The 19,833-nt window shown below is 42.7% G+C and overlaps 1 protein-coding gene across 1 annotated transcript; it reads right to left on the bottom strand.

The window, feature by feature from the left end:
• Nucleotides 1–17,968: 17,968 nt before the first annotated feature.
• LOC118505065 lies at nucleotides 17,969–18,946 on the bottom strand. Its single transcript, XM_036040387.1, has one exon. It carries the CDS (start codon nucleotides 18,944–18,946, stop codon nucleotides 17,969–17,971), a length of 978 nt encoding a protein of 325 aa, XP_035896280.1.
• Between the last annotated feature and the right edge of the window lie 887 nt (nucleotides 18,947–19,833).

The following is a 19,833-nucleotide window of genomic DNA, read 5'->3' as shown; positions in this document are numbered from 1 at the left end:
TCGAGACGGAATGGGCGCCGGTATTCACACCGCATGGCCGGGGTCAAATCCCATCCAGACCGTATCCCCGTACGCGAGACTGACTATTTAGCTACGAGTTAAATCAAATTACGAAAAGAAATGACAGGCCGAGACACTTCGAGGTTGTAGTGCCAAAGAATGAAGGAAAAAAAGACATGCGAAGAACAAAATGGTTTGTTGATCCTGAAAAGGGACGAATCAAGCTTTTTAGGTGATTTTGATCAACATATTCGTGAGTTAACACAGAATTTCAATAGAACTGTGTCAAGTCAAGAAGGAGATGTTCGGAACAAAGCAACGTAAAAACACTTGCGTTGCCGTTAGGTTATAAATAAATCTCCTAATACTTAACAGTGTATTACTGTGTCGTGTACTTAATGCGTCTTAGCAAATAAAATGCACCAAAATCAAACTCCAAAACTCGAAAGCTTCTATGAGACATACATGTAATCGATTTTTTTTATTAATGAAGAACGGCCTGGCCATATTGCTATATTTGGTTTAGTTTGGACTTTTATCCGGATAGTTTAGCGGTTTTCAGCTGGATAATGCTTTTATATATGTTTCATGACTATCTAAAGCATGATTTGAGTCAAATAATATCCCGGTTATTGAATGCCCAGCTTGCAGTCCTGATAGTAACCCCACAGAGAACCTATGGGAGAAAAAGGCATTGAAAGTTTACGCAATTAGACGTCAATTCATCACCGTAAACGACTTGAAAGCATGCATACGAGAATTCTGGGATCAAATTAACGTAAAAACCATATAATTTATGTTAATTTTTTTTTTCGTTCTCCCTCTTTGCAACTTCACGGCATTCACATTGGATTATATTGTATGTGTTTCGTAATCTACCATAAGCAGCATATAATGGTACGGTATAAAGGAGCACAGATTTTTATACAGCTACGAGAATCGCATGAACTTGGTAAGAGCTTGGTTTAGGAGCTGCTGTCAGATTTTGTGAAATTGCCAGCAACAAAGTTGTTATGGCTATACATACGTACTTGGGATGCACAACATTTACCATGCATTCTCCTGATAGATAATGTGACAAGGCTCAGATTTTTCATGGATCCAGATAGACATTTGATTGCTTACACTCAATATAGAAGACAAAAGCAATACGGCCTGGCCGTTCTTTATGAATAAAAAAAATGTATATATATATATATATATATAGAAGACAAAGGATGTTAAAAGAGCTAATATTAACGGGTCCTTTTCTATGCATGTGTTACAACATGCGATATTTTTTTAATCTGTTAAACAACTGCTGTTGAAAATTTAATTCAAAGGACGAAAGTGAACATTGTGAAGCTGGACACATTTATTTTCTTTATAAAATAAAAATAATAGGTGGAACTCTCCTTACGGCTTTGCCGAGTCAAATATTTGAAGCATCAAATTAATACCGAATTGATAAACTTTTTTTTATGTTGCCTTTAGCCTGCTGTGTGAAGGCTGCGCTTAAAAATAGCTTGAAAAACTTACGATGTTTTGAATGTTCCAGGGAACATGGTGCATTTTTTTTATTCGAGCAAGAACGTTTTTGATTGGTACTCGAGCTCTGGGCTCATTTATGCCGGGGAGCACACCGCAGCCCAGTCCGCTTTTAGAAAGATAAGCCTTTGCTATTATTGATTTTTTTTTAACTTAAGGCACGGCCTGGCCGTATTGCAAAAAAAAATTGTTTGTAAGACGAGTTTAAAAACATTTTGAAACTGTAAAAAAGTAAAAGTGATTTTCATTTCATTTGCACTGAGAAATATCGCAATATATGGGTGCGGCTAAACAAATGAATCACTTTGAAGCATATTCTTATTTCCTATTACCTTTCCACTGAACAGGAACCATATAAAAAAAGATAATAAAAGTTGTGCATACAAGGCAAGGGAAAAGCATTCCATCGCACACTTTTCCATCGACCTGTTAGACTAACAAGGATGTGCGCTGGTTTGCATTGAAAAAACCGAATTTCTCACGCTTACCAAAAAAAGTTCATGCCTTCATTCCATTTCACACGTAATCATACACTACCCTGGAGTCTTCCACGGTTTATACAAATAAACATTGTTACTACCCCAGCAGGAAAAAGTCACCCTACCCGGATTGCAAAGAAGAGAATAAAAGGAAGTCCATCCTATATGCATGTTCAAAAAGGACCAAAACAGAACGATGCCAACGCGAAAAAAACATGCCGTTATTTTCGATGCAAAATCACACAAAACCTGCTATCAATGCACAACAGTATCGGGGCAACCGAAAGGACACGAACCGTGTTGCACCAAAATTTTCCTTACAGTTTTGAGCTTTTCGAACTCACATAGCACCATACATAGATATCGGTACACACACATAGATATCGCACACACACATAGATATCGCACACACACATAGGCAAACAAGCACACATGGATATCGGCTTTCTTTGAAGAAAAATGGATTCGCCGAACATCGTTTTGTTATTCAACACACATACACCTTCACACCTTTTTCAACGGGTCCAAGGATAAGCTGGATAAAGCGTGCAGGAAAAGAAAAAAGGATATTCACCACCCACACAATGGAAGAACGAAAAAAAAGATCCCTACCCCGTATAAACGGATACAGTTCGTTATGAACAGCCAAATACCGATTATCTGTTCGACCTTCCTTTCCAGACAGCGTGTCTCCGGTGTCGGCAAGAGTCTTTTGTGTTGTGTTGATTTTGATTTTATTTATTTAAGGGTTTTTTTTTCCTTTGGTCCTTCTTTCATTCGGCTCATTCTCAGGTAAGCAAGAAGTTTCCAATTCATCTTCACGGTGAATGTTGCATCTTTTCCGTCATATTGTGTTTAGGGCGGTAAAGTTATTTCCTTTCTATTGTTTGGTGTGTGTCTCGATGCCTATTTGCGATTTTTTTTATTTTATGAAGAAAAAAAAGGTAGTCAAGTGACATGGGAAAATTGCTTTAAAATTTTTGCAATGCTTTATTTCATTTGGTTCGGTTGTTTTTTATCGTCAGCTCACCTCGGTAAATTCTATTTTTAAGCTTTCTTTAGCCAGTTTTTTTAACTATTCAACTAATTCTACTTTATGAACAATTTGAATATTTAATTAAAAATAAACCCAAGAAACCACTAAATTTTGCGAACTCTATTCTAAGCAATCGGTTACCCGAGAAGCAGAGCTGATATAATTTGTTTAATTAAAAATAATAAATCCACTTAACTTCAAATGTGTTATGTGTGGATGAAACACAAGTGTAGTAGTATTCGTAGTAGATTTCTTTAATGAATATTAATAACAATATACAAGTTAAGTTGGTGTTGACATATATTGGGTTTATCTCCGCTTTCCTCATTAAATTTTAACTTTTACTAAACTTTGCTGATGGTCCTTAATTAAACTTTCATTTAAGGAAGCTTTGATTTCGGATGGGATAATATGCAAAATTCACACTCAGAAGACAATTTGACAAGAAGTCCAAAACAACAGAGAAGAAACCCAAACCTTATATTGGTTAGCTTAACAGAGAATAATCGTGTGTATTGGTGAATAGGGAAGGATGGAATGGGTTGGTTGTCGTTATGGGCGGAAGAGAGTTTGCAGTAGCGTAGTATTTAGACCGATATCTTCAAACATAATTTGAGTTAAATTTTGCTATGAAGTTTTCAATGCATTCAAAATTGCAAATTTTATAAAAATAACTGGTTCTGTACCAACCCAGGACATTTAAGAAGGTTTTAAGAATTTATATGGTTTAGTCCAAGAGTAACAAACTGAGAATCCGTCTATAACTATCGGCCTTACCAACAATTTGTACATGAGAGTCTAATTTTTAAGGTTAAATTTTTATTTTCTATTTCTGAAAAAATAGAGACTACGCTGTGTTTTTCACATTTAATTATAAGATTTTGAATATCTGACTACGGACTTATTGAAGTTGATCTTAAATTTCTATTTGTTGCAGAAATTGTGATCGGTGTGAACCGTAAACAACAATTAACGTAATAATCTATAATCATTATCACCACACATAACATTACCATAACACTTTCACATTCATAAGACGATTACACACTTTACTTTATTCCTAAATTTACGTCTCCCCTATCCAATCTAACCAGACACGCTTGTCCTAACAGCTAATACCGACTGCCCTCGACGCTCCCGCTTCGATCTCCAATCGTCCTCTCAATAACCGGGCCTGCAGCTTCTCTCTTATTATTTATCTTATCTCCTTCTATCTCCGCTCCAATCTTCGCTGTGGTAGCCGACCGAGATCTTTGCAGTTGATCTCGCTGTATCAACTGTGGGACAGTCGAGGTCGCTACAGGTGATTCATGATTGACATGACACTTTTCTACAGGTGCTTATGGTTAAGTCGTATTGGTATTGCGAACGGTTTGTTTATTTAAGTATGTCAGCCGTAAATATGTTAAAATAGATGGGTGAGAGTATCCTTCCTTGTGGTTCACCCGCAGTAGAGAGTAATCATTAGATTCAGAGTTATCATTGTGCACGGCATTAGAAATTTTCTGGGTTTCAGTGTCTTATCCGTATCTGAATAGTCAATCCAGCAACGTTTATATTTTTATTTTAAAAAATAATAAAATTGAACGATTTATGAACACAATTAAAACATATAAAACGTAGTGACGGACTATAAAACCACTTTTTTGTTCTGTAATAGATTAAAAGGGCAATTATATCGGAAATTATTATCTTCAATATCAATATTATTTTCGGGATTGAAACTATTGCTTTCGATACATCTTCTTGGAGTAATCATTCGTGTGGTCTTTCCAATGGGATGGGACCGGAGGCTTTGGAATCCCACTGCCTTATTTGGCCCTCCCACGCAGTTGATGTGTGCTCAATCTGTACGTTCCCGCCATCACCACTACAGCGCTGTTGGTGAATCTGTACGTTGTTGATAGGGGATGATTAAAGGTCGGGCCCAATACCTTGCTTGTGCTGGGAATCCTCCAAATATAGGATTCATTTCTTCGACGTATCCATGCCTTCGTACGGTGATCCAGAACCTGGCATTTAACATAACTTCCAACTGTGATTGATTAAAATGTCCTTATATGTTCTTTTTAAAACCGGTACGTCGTCTCTACAAGTCGCCCACCTTATGAAGGTATACTTGTTTTATATTTGTTTTTAAAATATACAACTTTTATAAACAAAACATTATAAAGAATTTTATAAACACGAATAAGCCAAAAAAGTTTGACAAAAAATTACTCTTAATCCAGCATTTACGGGATAAGGCAAATATCAGGTAGGTCTTATTATTTTTTATGAACATGTAATTCGTCAGTACATGCGGTGTGCTCAATGTGGTGTCAAACCGTCAAACTTAAAATATAAAAAATATAATATAATTCTCTTTTCTTATAACAAACCTGGGCGTTCCAGCTCACCTAAGATAAGGTTCCCCCGACACGATTTGGAAAGGTACCTCATCATTAACGTCCCAGATTGGATTTGAACCACGGTTCTGCCGTGTGAAAACCGGCGCCGCTGTCACAACTACTACTGAGCCGCCCCATTTTTAATTAAGTTTTAAACCTTTCCAAACTAATGAATATAAGCATCATTACCGCGAATTGACGACTTCGTAAACAATTTTTCTATTGTTCGTTACTGTAACATTCACGGGTCTTCTATAACGGGTTTTGTACAAACTGTAATATTTTATTCTTCTCGTAATTAAAAAAATGGTATTGAAATGTAGTCTAAAATTTTGATAATTACACCATTTATAAAAAATATAAATATTATTCAGATCATCTTGCCAGTTATTGTTGCTGTTGTATTTCTTGCTGAAACTTTCCTTTACTACACTTATTATACATTTTGACAAAAAATTAGATAACTATTTTTGAGACAATTCATGTTTGTACTGTCCACATAACTGAGCTTGTTTGTTTCAGTCAAGATCAACACCACAACTCTACAATAGACAACCGGAATAAACCAACCCCCATCGAAGTCATAACCACAACAATAGAACCGGACCAAAAAACCTACAACACACACACCCACGCAATAGAAATGGACAACAACCACCGTCACAACCGAGCATGCCCGGCAAATAACTAGGAGGAAATGCCTAGTTAATTTTGTTAATTGTTTTTTGCGTGAATGTTATTCACAGTCACCACATGCGGTGGTGGCAATACGACATCGGACCGTCATATTTAATAAATAAAAAAATGTTTTCGAGACAAAAAATTAGATTACTATTCTGAGGTTATGCCTGCTTATAACGGGCTTAGTAGAATTAGTTATACCATTTAATAGGAAAGTTAAGTTCTCATTTCATTAAGTCTTATCTACCGGGAGATATTTCGGATGGGATACGAAATCTGACACAGCCTTGTGACGAGTAGTCGCTATCACAAATAGGCCGTGCCTATTTTAAGGTTATGTAACGTAATCGGATTGAAAAGATATTGCTTGTAATGTTCGTATTTGCAATTTTTTGAAAATGCAGATTGAATTGTTATCATTAAAAGAGTCTAAACGATTGCCATAAAATCAACTAGAATCATACCAATGCTTTAAATCTGTATTAGCTTCGATAGTTTAAAGTCCAATCAATACAAGTGATTTTACAGCTGTTCATCAAAATAGCCTACATTAACTCCTCACGAATTCCAAATTTATTTGAGTTTGCTTTGGATAAATGTTTATCCAGTGTTTCGGAGACCGTTTATCAATTTCTTCTAAAGCAATTGTTTATTTGCAAATATTTAAACATCAAAAGGCCTGCTGTCATCGTTAACCAATTTAAAAAAAGTTTCACGTGCTTTTCATCAAAGATTCCGTTTTTAGGACGCAAAATACAATTACTCCAGTGTTGCCTAGGCGTTTTCTTTAACGAAACTTTGCTTCCTACTGAATGCAAAAAGAAAACGCAAGGTAACCTGTCCTATGAGAGATGGAAAGGTTGGAACAAACAAAAATTAAAACAAAAAAACAACAAAATGGCAGCAATATCGTCTATAGGCATGATTGATAGAAAGCAGTGGGTTGAAGTTTAATTAAAAAATCCATCAGCAATCTATCCCCATTAGAACCGGCTAGGTCTAGTTTCTGGTTTTTGTAACACATTTCAGTATGCACACAAGATTTCCCTTAAAGTCTGTTCCAGAAACAACAACCAACAACAATCTTAAGACGATTCAAAAGAAAAAGGGAAAAACTGGCGAAAAAAGTTAACCGTATACAAATTTGTTCGAAAATTGCTTATTGAAAAGACTATGGTAAAGGACGAAAAAGGGAAGCACAATGCATTTCCATGTATGTTATCTTTGTTATTGCACAACTTTAAACAATCGTTTGTGGCATATGGAGATTTACTTACTATCTTGGAATCTCATCCTCACCGCAGAAATTGATTTGAAGTAAGCAAGGCAATTAAAACAAAAAACATACAACCTTTGTCTTCCTTGATGTAGCTTTTGCGCTGGCCTCAGAAAAAATGCAAAAAATTACTTTACTAACAGCGCAAATCAACATAAAAAAGATAATAACACAACGGACGGAATACTCATTGAAATTCATTATGTTTACCTGTGATTAAATTTAAGTGAGCCTGAAGCTTCCATAATTACGAAGCTTTTCCCTTTTTTCATTACGGAGCACCTGTGAGCTGTTCCTGGAACCAACATCCTTCTTGCCGGCAGTATATGGCTTCGTAAAGTGCATTATTCAGGCAAATCTATTAGTGTCCCCTGTAACTGTAGGCTGTCTGGGCAGATGATTAACAACACTGTAAGGATATCCGTTCGGGTGGTAGTAGGTTTAATAAATTTAGCAAATTTTTGGGTGACGACAGTGAGATTTATTTTTACGGAGGAACTAACCATGAACATGACCTACCGTAAATCACAAATTAAAATTTCGGTATTAAGTATTTTAATAGGTGTTTGACGTTCTCAAATGAATTTATTTTTTTCTTATACTTTTTTATGAATGAAAGTTTAATAGCAGTGATAGTGTTAGATAAAAAACCCGTTCTATGCGCTTAAAACGCAAATATTTCAAATAAATGAAATGTCAAAACAAATAAAACATTTTTATTGGATAGTTTGCAGGATGCCGTTCTGTCATTTGATTGTGATTCATTTTAACCATTTCTAGGCTTAAATTCCGATGTGGGATTATTTTTCATGTAACTGATTCTCGTTGTTATTATTATTTTAAGCTGCTGCGTTTCTCTTTAATAATTCCTCATTAAAACAAAGCAAGCATTTTCTTCATTTATGTAGAAGGCCTAACTTACTACTAGATTACAAAACGAATACAATTCACGATGGTTTAGAGCCATTTCATTCTCCAAACCATGAGGGCACCTTATCCCGGGTGAGCTCGGATGAAAAAGAAAATATTTCTCATGAAATTTTGAGTTCTTGAGAAGTAAATACTTTAAAAAATACATCTTCTTCTTCTTCTTCCTTGGTGGATGGGATTTGAGGCGGTCCAGATGGGATTTGAGCCCCGGTCCTGCCGTGTGAAGATTGGCGCCGTTATTGCCTCTACCACCAGTCCGTCCCGAATAAAAAATTAAATCTTCGCTGTTAAAATGTTTGAAGTTTGTAAAATTCAACAATTTATTTATTTTTATTTATAATTCCAGTATTACGGCATGACGCCGTATTGTCAACACCGCATGTGTTGACGATTACAAGTACATTTAAATTAACAAGGCATTTCCTCCCTGTTATTCTGACTTATCCCGGGCATGCTCGGTTGTCGGTATGTGGTGATTGCAGTGAAATTGTCCACGTCCATTGTGGAGGTTGTGTTGATGGTTTGGTCCGGGTCTATTGCTTTCTGTTGCTATGTTGGTGGTAGTGTGGTGTGAGGAACGGAACATCCTTCCGTGTAGCGGATCTAGACTGTTACAAAACAAAAAGAAAACAGTAGTCGGGACATTACAAACATTTGCCTGCGCACAGTGTTCCTCAAACTGCCCAGCAGTGATAGCTCAGCTTGACCAAACCAGCACCGAACTCAGAAGCTATCGGCGAGTTCCATCCCGTAACAGCAGGGTATCTGCTAATCACGGGGTCGAACCCGCCGGCAACCTCCGAGCCCAACGCCAGCAAGGCCGCACTAGTCCCATCCAGGCTAGACAGAGATGAAGGACACTGTTACAGAAAATTCTGTCTCTCTTCTTACGACAGTGTCGACTTTGACCCCGGATGCTGTTGCTTTGTCAACGGAACACCCGTGGCACTACAAAAAAAAAACACTTAACACTTACGACAAAGACAACACAACGAATAACAAAAAAGGAATCACGGATATGGTTTGGTAGGATAATGGGGATGCGAAATCAAAGGATAAGGCCGTTGTCTCTGGCGAATTGGTAGATGAGCCTCATGTATGCGAGGTCTCTGGTCGCCAGTACTTCTCTAATTTCTATGCACGGTCGTCTGCCGATGCTCTCGACTGCGCCCAACAAGGAGGGTCTTGCGGTTTCAAACTCCACGCAGGACCACAGAAGGTGATCCACATCGTGAAATCCGTCACCGCAGCCACACACCTTCGTCTGAGCCAGAGTTATACGCTGCAGATGAGCGTTCAACGCGAAATGATTCGACATAAGTCGAGACATCATGTGTATGAATGCCCGGTCTACAGAGAGCCCACCGAACCAAGGCCGCAGGGACACTTGCGGAGAGATCGAGAAAAGGAATCGCCCGAGATCATCCGCCTCCCACATGCTCTGCCACCGAGACAGGATCAGACGGTCGTAAAATGCGCCTTGTTGGACGCCTGTTTTGGCCAGTGAGTCTGCCTTCTCGTTGCCGGAAATTCCACAATGAGAAGGTACCCTAATTAGCGAAATCCTGAACGCCTTATCGAACATGGAGCCAAGCAATTCTATGATTTTGATAGTAAGGAAATCCTGACTCTTAACAGCCTTCGGGGATCTTAGTGGTTCAACAGCGCTAAGGCTATCTGTGAAGATGAAGTACTGATCCGAAGGTCTCGCTGCTATAATCAATAGTGTGTACAAGATTGCGGCTAGTTCTGCGGTGTAGACACTACAAGGCTCCCGCAATTTGAAAAAAGCTTCGGCGGACTCACGAAAAACGCCGAAGCCGGTGCCCTCCTTAGAGGATGATCCATCAGTATAATACTGGCTTCTTTGGTCTAAATGGCCATACTTATCCCTGAAAATGCCCGGCACTACCACCGGGCGAAGATCATTAGGTATGGTCTTAATTTCCTCGTGCAACGAGGAATCTATTGTTAAAAGGGAACTGTAGGTCTCAGGAAGGGCAGCACGGTTTAATGCCTGTGGAGCGCTAGGATGCACTTGTAGGGCAACAAAATCTTCATAGATCTTCAAGATCTTGCTCTTAGAACCTGTCTCTAGAAGCGGTTTAAAATTTTCTTCGATCAGAGGATTTGAATCTGAAGAACGGACTAGAAGGCGAAGCGACAGCATTTCAAAAAGAAGTTTTAGCGGCATCACTCCGGTCATCACTTCTAGGGACATGTTGTGTGTTGATTTCATGCTCCCTAGTGCGAGTCTAAGACAACGATACTGTAGCCTCTCCAGTTTGAGGATATGCGTGTTGGATGCCCAATGGAAGCATATGCTTCCATATTCCAACACGGATAGTACCGTTGTCTTATACAGTCGCAGGACGTCTGATGGATGTGCGCCCCACCAGAATCCTGTGACTGTCCTTAGAAAGTTGATTCTTTTACTGCATTTTTGCACCAGATGGGTGATGTGTGTACTCCAGTTTAGCCTTGAATTGAACCAAACACCAAGGTATCGAAAATTGTCGGTAGGTGATATCTTTTCACCGTACAAAAAGACATCAATTTTCGGGTCAAATAGTCTTTTCTCCCTGTTTTTCGGCGTGTCGCTGAAAGGAGAAAAGACTACCATCTCAGTTTTCTTTGCAGAGAACTTGATACCAAGGTTTTCAGAGCACTCGGCAAGGTTGTCCAAAGTGGTTTGTAAAGCCAGTTGTATTTCGCCGGCGTCCCTGCTTGCAAAAGATATGACGCCGTCGTCAGCCGATTGTCTAATGCTGAAGTTTGGAGCTAGGCAAGAATCTATTTCGCTAACATAGAAGTTATATAACAGGGGGCTCAAGCAGGACCCTTGTGCTAGTCCATGGAAACTGGTCCGCTTTAGCTGAACATGACCATTGTTGAAACTCATAGCTTTCTCCGACAAAAGGTTGAACAGGAAGTTATTCAACTTTTGACCCAGCCCCACATTTTCTAGTTTTTGACTCAGCTTGTATGGTAATACTGAGTCAAATGCCCCCTGTATATCCAGGAAAATAGATCCCATGTTCTGCTTGCGTGCACGAGCAAGCTCTATTTCTGTAACCAGAAGGGCTAAGCTGTCATTAGTACCCCTGGCTTTACGAAAACCAAACTGGGTATTTGAGAGAAGGTTGTTCGATTCCAACCATTCTTCTAACCGGAAAAGAATCATCCTTTCAAGGAGTTTCCTCAGACACGACAGTAACGATATTGGCCGATACGAGTCGTGTCTTGATGGCGGTTTGCCAGGCTTCAAGATAGTGACAACTTTCACTTCTCTCCACTCTTGTGGAACGCTGTTTACCTCCAACATATTGTTGAAGATGCGTAACAGACGTTTCCTCCCTATGTAGGGCAGATTTTGAAGCAATTTGCTACCAATCTGATCCAGACCTGGGGAGGAATTTTTGCTTGATAGGAGAGCAAGTGATAGCTCTACCATTGTGAACGGTGAATCCATCCTAGGGTCACTTCCAAGCGCATTTTGTGTAAAGCTTTGCGCAGGAACGAAATAGGGACAAAGCTTGTGGGCAAATTCATACAGCCACTCGCCAGAAAAGCTTTCGCTCTCATTGATGTTGTTGCTGTTTCGCATCCTTCTAGCCATTCTCCAAAGCGAATTCAGTGAAGTGGCGGGGTCTAGATGATTGACGTTTTTACGCCAATAACCCTTTTTCTTCGCCTTGAACAGGTTTTTGAACGTTCTCTCTAGTGCTTTATATTTTTCATATAAGGACCTCGAGCCCGTGTCCCGGGAGGCTTTAAATGCCTCACGCTTCTTGGTGAAAGCCGCTTCTCAATCCTTGTCAAGGAGTGGGAGGTTTTCTAAATGTCCTTGCTTGGTGGGAGCGCCTTGTTTGGGCCTCAAGGGCGCACTTGTTTATAATTGAAACAAGTTTTTCGTACTCCTTGACAGGAGACAAATCTTCCAAGTCAAGTGAAAGCGAAGCGGCTATTAATTCGCCGTATCTCGTCCAGTCGATGTTCCTCGTTAAGTCACATTGAACGGGTGTTCGATCTACTGGACATCCTCCCTTGATGTAGGAAATTTCTATCGGCAAGTGGTCACTGCCGATAGGGTCCTGGATCACCTTCCAACTAAAATCCAGGGCCATTGCTGATGGACATAGGGACAGGTCCAGTGCACTCGCCCTACTTAGAGGTGTCTGCATCCTAGTTGCCTCTCCTGAGTTGAGAATGGAAAACCCAAATCTGTCGCAGAAATCTCGGATGATAGGAGTGCGAATGTCATCCTTATCGCACCCCCAGTCGATTCCATGGGAGTTAAAGTCTCCCAGGATCAAAAGTGGTCCAGGCAAGACCACTGCTAAATTTCCAAGATCCTCTTTGAACTTTTTAATTTTTTCCTATTCATTATTGGCTATCGGGGGGATATAGATGGATGCAATTGTCACGTGAAGAACGCCCAGTTTTGCCTTAACTGCGACAGTTTCTATCATTTCTTGTCTAGGGGTAGGTATTCTGGTGAAAGTGTGACTCTTTCGAACACCAATCAGTACCCCTCCACCCCTAGTAACGCGATCTTCACGGATTATATTATATCCTGGGAAGGTTAATTTAATTTCATCCGATAGCCAAGTTTCACAGAGCGCAAACACATCGCATTTGTGTTCGCCCACTAATGCTTTAAAGGAGTTTAGCTTGCCAAGCAAACTCCTACAGTTCCACTGTATGATAGTAGCCGTAGGAGCCATTAATCATCCAAACGGACCATCATACTTAAGCATGGCCATTGAGCCAGCCACTGTTTGATCATCCCCTTCAGGAAAGGAAGGGCCCAAGTTGCGATCATATGCAGATGCTGCGGGAGGTTAAGGGTCAAGAGGAGGGACTCAAGGATCTCGGAAAGGGACGGTGTAGGGATCCTCGGGAAGCCCTTGGGCTCAGTTGGAAGAGCTAGGTTTTCCAAAGTAACTTCGGCCCGAGGTGATCGCTTTTTCTTGGGTTGTTTCCTGGCAATTTGGGGGGCGGGAGTTTTGGGATCAGCGTCACGTTTTGGGACGGGAGGAGAAACTTTAGCGAGGCACTGTGGTGCCAATGGTTTATTTTTCGTCTTTAAGACCTTCCGCTGTACCTTTTTATAAGGTACTCTCAGTGCTTTTACCGATCTCGGTGGCACCTGTTCGAGTGCAGTCGGATTGGTCTCGCCATTTGCAGCCGTGTTATCCAGCACTGCAAAGGGGTTCGATGCGTTTGCTCCCTTTAGAGCATCGCTGTATGAGCCGCGTGCCCGCTCGGCTACCGTTTTGGTCTGCTCCCTTTGCAGTTTCCGGTACACATGGCACAATGCAACCTCATGCCACTCCTCCCGACAATGCGAACATTTTTGGGATGGGGCTTTGCACTCCTCGGTAGCGTGAGCCCCTCTGCATTTTCCGCAGCAAATCTTGCGAGTGCAGAACGGATAGGCATTTCCAATCCGGCTGCACTTCGAACAGGTGGCCACCCTTGGCACGTATGGCCGGTTGATGGGTATCCGGAGGCCTTCTAGGATGAGGGCCTGCGGAAGTACCGTTCCCTCAAACGTGATCCGGAGGGAGGAGGTCGGAATATATTTTTTTTCGTCCTTTGTTGATGGGTCTAGCTTGAAAAGCTTTTTCACCTCAAGAACTTTTACCTTTGGGGTATCTGGTGCTAGAAAAGCTCCCACCCCAAAGTTCAAAATTTCCTCCTCCGGGTAATCAAAAACCTCAATCACGCCGGTCACTTCAACCAGACTACCAGGGATGTAAACCCGGTAGTGCTCTGTATAATCTGGATCAGCCGCAATTACATTGGCTTGAGCCCGGTCCTTTGCGGTTACCCTGATCTTGTTTGGGCGCATCCGAAACACATCGGCAACGCCCGGGTACTTTTTAAATAACGATGCCGCGATCGTCCTCACGTCGAGCTGTTTAGTGCGTGGCATAAAATACACTAGCGGCTTACCCTCCCACGACACCGGGTAAGCACGAGCTCGATGCTCAGATGGCTGATCATCATTTTTCGCCAGCGGGGTGCAAAAACTATTTGCCAGCGGGGCACTACACAATGCCTTCGAGGAAGAAGGTCTCTCTTCTAGTGCCACTTTTTTATTAGCAGGAGCGGCCTTAGGGCGACCAGGCTTATGCTTTACATTCGGCTCTATCTCCCTCTACGAATCCGATAAGTCGTTCCCCATGCCATGACCGTAGACAACGGGGGAAGTAGGGGAAGACAAAACTTACCGATATACACGATAAGCAACCACGCGCGCACGAGCACACACACTCACGCACACACACACAGACAGTTCGCGATCGATGCGACGATGCAGCGTCGATACGCTTGCTTATCGCAACGATCTACAGATACACACATACTATATACTAAAAAGAAACGTCGATGATGGCTAAGCACCACTCGATCGATCACACAAACTCCGAACAAAGCCGGAGAAAGGCGGAGACACCGATTAGTGCGACGCGGGTAATCACGTTCATTCCGCAATCGCACACGAGAACAATGCCAACTATCTGCCGTACGCAGATGATCCGTTTGACGCTTCGAAGCGAAACACGTCTTATCGCCACGGAAGCTGGAGGCAGAATTAAATGCAACAATTTATTTATTTATTTATTTATTTAGTTCATATTGGCCGCCAATGATGGTTCAACAATGTTCATTAAAACTTAAAGGGAAAGCGAGGATGACAGTCAGGATTAGGTGGCAAGGAAAGAGACTTCACGAAGACGGACACGAAAACGAGACAAGGAGACATTATAGTCGAACAGGTGATAGCACTTGTTGAAAGCCGACAAAGCTCGTAGCAGAGGATCGTTCGAACCGTAACGGGTGTGGCGGGATGGGATATAAAGGGGAGGTCTATCGCGGAGGCGACGGGAAGGAGCATAAAGGGGGATGGCAGACAGAAGAGAAGGGACATCAAGTTCATTTAACAGGAGACCTGCAATGAAGCTAGCACGGATATGGAAATGCCTATCCTCAATGGTTTCTAGCCCAAGAAGACGGCAACGGACTGGATAGGGAGGGAGAGCAAGATGATAGCCGTTAAGGAAGCGTCGAACAGCCAAACGAGTGAATTTGCGCTGAACACTCTCCAGTCTGGCCATCGCAGTGGAGCCTGGGGGGGACCAGACTACAGCCGCGTATTGCAAGGAGGATCGCACCCAACAGCAGTACAGGGACTTCAAGCAGAGGGGATCGCGGATTTCGGACGATAGCCTAATGATCAGACCCAGTGGTTTATTAGCCTTGCTAATTACATAATCAACGTGGGAACTGAAGGACAGCGTTTCGTCGAGCCACACACCTAGATCCTTTACAGAGGATACACGATGTATTACTGTATCACAGAGGGTGTAGCTAAACGGGAAACGAGAACGAGAACGAGAAAACGAGATCACACAACACTTATCGGGGGACAGGAGTAGGCCATTTTTACGACACCAAACAGAGAAGGAATCAAGTACAGTTTGGAGAAGACAACAGTCAGCAGACGAGGACACAGGAAGGAAGATCTTAAGATCGTCTGCGTAAAACAGAAAACCTTCGGCGGGGAGGATGGAAACACAGTCATTAACAAATAACAGAAATAAAATAGGACTAAGGACACTACCTTGAGGAACACCCGAGGAACCTACGAAGGAATCGGACAGACAAGACGAAACTCTAACTCTATACGATCTCGCAACCAGGTAAGTCTTCAGCCAGGACAGTAAACGACCCCCGATACCAAGTCTTTCGAGTTTGGCAATCAGCAGATCGAGAGGAACACTGTCAAAGGCAGTACTGAAGTCGGTGTATACGACGTCAGTTTGACCACCGGATGACATGTTCGATAGAGCAGAGGATACAAGACACATAAGGTTGGAGGAAGTTGTGCGTTTGGGAATGAAACCATTTTGGCGCGGGGATAGGTGACCAACAATGATAGGAAGGATGGAGGAGAGAATAATTGATTCAAGGATTTTGGAAATGGGGGGGAGTAGTGAAATACCACGGTAATTGGAGCATACAGAGCGGTCACCTTTTTTGAAAAGGGGGACCAGCCAAGCAGACTTCCATATGGTAGGAAAGGAACCCTCATTGATGGATCTCACAAAGACGCGAGTCAAGAGAGGAGCAAAAAAGGAAGCACATTTCTTAAGGACAGAGGAAGGGATACCATCAGGACCAGGTGAGTAGGACAACTTGACCTTTGACAGGGCAGACAATACAGAGGGAACATCAACGTGAACATCACTTAGGGAGAAGACGTCACAAGGGGTGTACGATAGACCGTCGACTAAAGGCACCGCACTACTGCAAGGATCAACGAAAACACTAGAGAAGTGTTTGGCAAAGAGGCGGCATTGATCGAGAGGATTGGAGGCGGTTTCATCATTAAGGGATAGGATAGAAGGGATGCCGTTAGGATTACGACGCGCATTACTGAACCGCCAGAAAGATCTGGGGTCGGTTGTGAAGCGGTCTTGTAGCCGTACTACAAAGGACGCGTAGCGCCAACGGTTATAAGTGCGATAAGCGCTGGATGCATTTTTAAAAAAAAGAAGCGTAGTCGGGTTACGGTTGCAACGATAGTTACGAAAAGCTCGATTCCTGTCGGATTTCAGAGTGCGCAACGATCTGTTCGACCATGGGGGGTGAGGAGGGGGATAGAGGAAGGGACAACAGGAAGGAAAGGCAGCGATGATCTTCTCGTTGAACTTGGAGACAGCAGCATCGATGTTGCAGGATTCCTCGATGAAAGACCAGTCGACAGCCGACAGGACGGCAATAAGTCTTGAGTGATTCATTTTCCGGAAGTTGAATCCACGGAGACCACGGTCACTGCGAGGTAGATGAGCGGCTGGGGGTGACGGAACCGAAATAGTGGTCTCCAGTGCGGGGTGATGCAGGTCGATAGGCACAAGGGGGCATGGTGCGGATTGAACAAACGAACAGCTTTCAGCGGCGGCTGGGTTAGCGAAAAGTAAATCCAGCTGGCGATCGCGATGATTTTTCACCCCTGACAATTGCAGCAATCCATTGTAGGTCATGCCATCGATGAGAGAGCATCCGGATGATGAATAGTTGGGCATGAAGTGGCGTGGTGGGTCGGTAGCGGCATGCCAGGTAATAGCTGGCATGTTGAAGTCACCAAACAGTAACAGTAGGTCGTTTTGCGACATACGTTCTGAAATGTCACATACACTCTCATGCAGATTGTCGAACACATCCACAGAGGAACTGCGTTCAAGAGCGATGTAGATCACACCGATGAACAGGCTGCAGCGATGAAGTTTTACGCACACCCACAGGAGCTCAAGCGATGAGAAAGCGTGACGTAGCATGAAGCTGTTTAACGAAGCAGCACAAGCGATGAGCACACCTCCATCACGAGAGTGTATGCTGTTATCAGTACTTCGGTCGCAACGGTATACGTTGAATTGCGTGTCAGCTAGTAGTGCGCTGGGTATCGATTCGTCGAGCCAGGTTTCGGTAAGTACCAATACGTCGAGATCAGCCTCAAATAATGCGAGTCGGGTGTTATTCAGCTTGGTGCGCAGTCCTCTAACGTTCTGGTAGTATAGGAGAAGCTCTAAGTTAGGAGCCTGTGCATGTGTCGGCGGAGTATCATGGAGAACACGTGTAGTTAAGGCAGTGGTGGCTCGGGCATAGTGGCGTGGTGCGGATCGGAAAGCGGCGGATTCAGGTGGTTGGGCGGCAAGTTGACTCGTGTACTGGTGGTCGGAAGTGGTTCTCGGGGCCCTGTGTGCCAAAAATTCTGTGCTGTTTGTGAGGTGCGGTGGTCAGTGAATTCACGGAACACTATACCGTTGTGCCAAGTGGATGGTGAAAGCGCCTTTTCTTTTAAATCAGGCGACATCCCAACTTTAAAGGAGATAAAGCTGAGAGTGCCTGGATCCTTGTCACGTGGCACCAGTCTAATAGTGATGACGTCATCAGTACCTAGCTGAGAAGCCACCATCAGCTTGAAATCGGAGTCAGACACCGATGGAGCAATTCTGGTAAGGTATAACCAGAATTTCGGCCCGTTGGATACATTCAACGGGACGGTCAGCACGGTACGAGACGATGGTGAAATCGGTGCAGTGCCAACGTTGAGAGGTGGCGCAGAAACGGCATCAGGAGGCGTGAAATCGACAAGCCTACGTTTAGGCGCATTGCGGTTAGGAGCGTTTTGGGACGCTCGGTCCAGTTCACCGGGGCGGGAGCTTAATGGCGTTGCTGCGGCGGTTGATGATGTTAGTGGTGCGAGTGGCATCAACGTGTGCGTGTTGGAATTGCTCCTGTCAACAGCCGACAGTACATCAGCACGCACAGCATCCAAGACGGCAGTAAGACGACCGTCAAATTCGCGAAGCAACTCGTCCTTCAGAACATCGAGAGCGGTATTGAGTTCATTGAACATAGCTCTACCGTTAAGCCGTGATGCGTTGCAACTTGCGCAAATCCAGAGAGCTTGAGCATCGGGCCGTGTGAATTCCGGAAGAGCAGCTTCGGGGACTCCAATACAACGAAGATGGTAAGATGTATCGCAGGAGCCCGCACACTTGTACAGTTCTTCGTTGTTTACAGGCAGGGAGCACGAAAGACAGGACGTAGCCATCGTAAACACTGAGCTGCACTGACACAGGAACGAAACGCACTAACACAAAATAAGAACGAGTACGTTGAAACGTCGAGGACGCTAGCTCGAAAAATAGACGATAACAGCGCGGTGATGCAATAAAACAGGCCGGAATCTGACACGAATTGAGGACGAGACACCAGTGCATCTATAGACAGCAAATGTCGCACGGCAAGGCTCACAGAACACGTTGAAAATACGTAAAAACAACGGAGCTCGAAGAGGTTCCAATCGAACGTGACGAAGTTCAAGATGGAAGTGTTGTTCAATATTTGAACGTTGTATCACAGGCTTACAAGAGGTTCACAAATTGTTGCATGTTAACATGTTAACGTAAACAATGACAAACCACGATTATTTGCTTGCTTTGAAGCACGAAACGGATAAATCTTTTGACAGAAAAATATATGCGCAATTTTGACTTTGCTCCCCGTCTGAACGAAGCACCAAGTGTTACAAAAAATTGATCATAAGCACTACAGGTAACATGATTGCTATTTTTATTTTTACTAACACCATTTCACGTCAGAATGTAAACCAAAAGATTGAACAAATCATTCACGTGATGAAGAAAACACACCAAACGCACAAAACCTTCTCACCCGCACACAATCATATTTTGCAGCTGTTACGAAATTGTTAACCATAAATATGTCATAAGGCCAGCCGAAAACGACTGTTTTATACCTCCCAAGAGGTGGTGTAATTGTTCCAGATTGTGGGTGCGGTAGTCCTATCGACAGTTGGTGAAGATATTTGCCAAATCACAGCGCCCTCGCAATAAATGGAATAACAACTCCTCTACAAGCCGTTGTCATGGAAGCGACGACAGTGAATTTTAAAAGACCAAAGTCAATAGGATGGGA

This window comes from Anopheles stephensi, chromosome X (assembly GCF_013141755.1).
Source record: "Anopheles stephensi strain Indian chromosome X, UCI_ANSTEP_V1.0, whole genome shotgun sequence".
NCBI classification, from domain to species: domain Eukaryota; kingdom Metazoa; phylum Arthropoda; class Insecta; order Diptera; family Culicidae; genus Anopheles; species Anopheles stephensi.
This window is presented reverse-complemented; position numbering and strand designations above follow the sequence as displayed.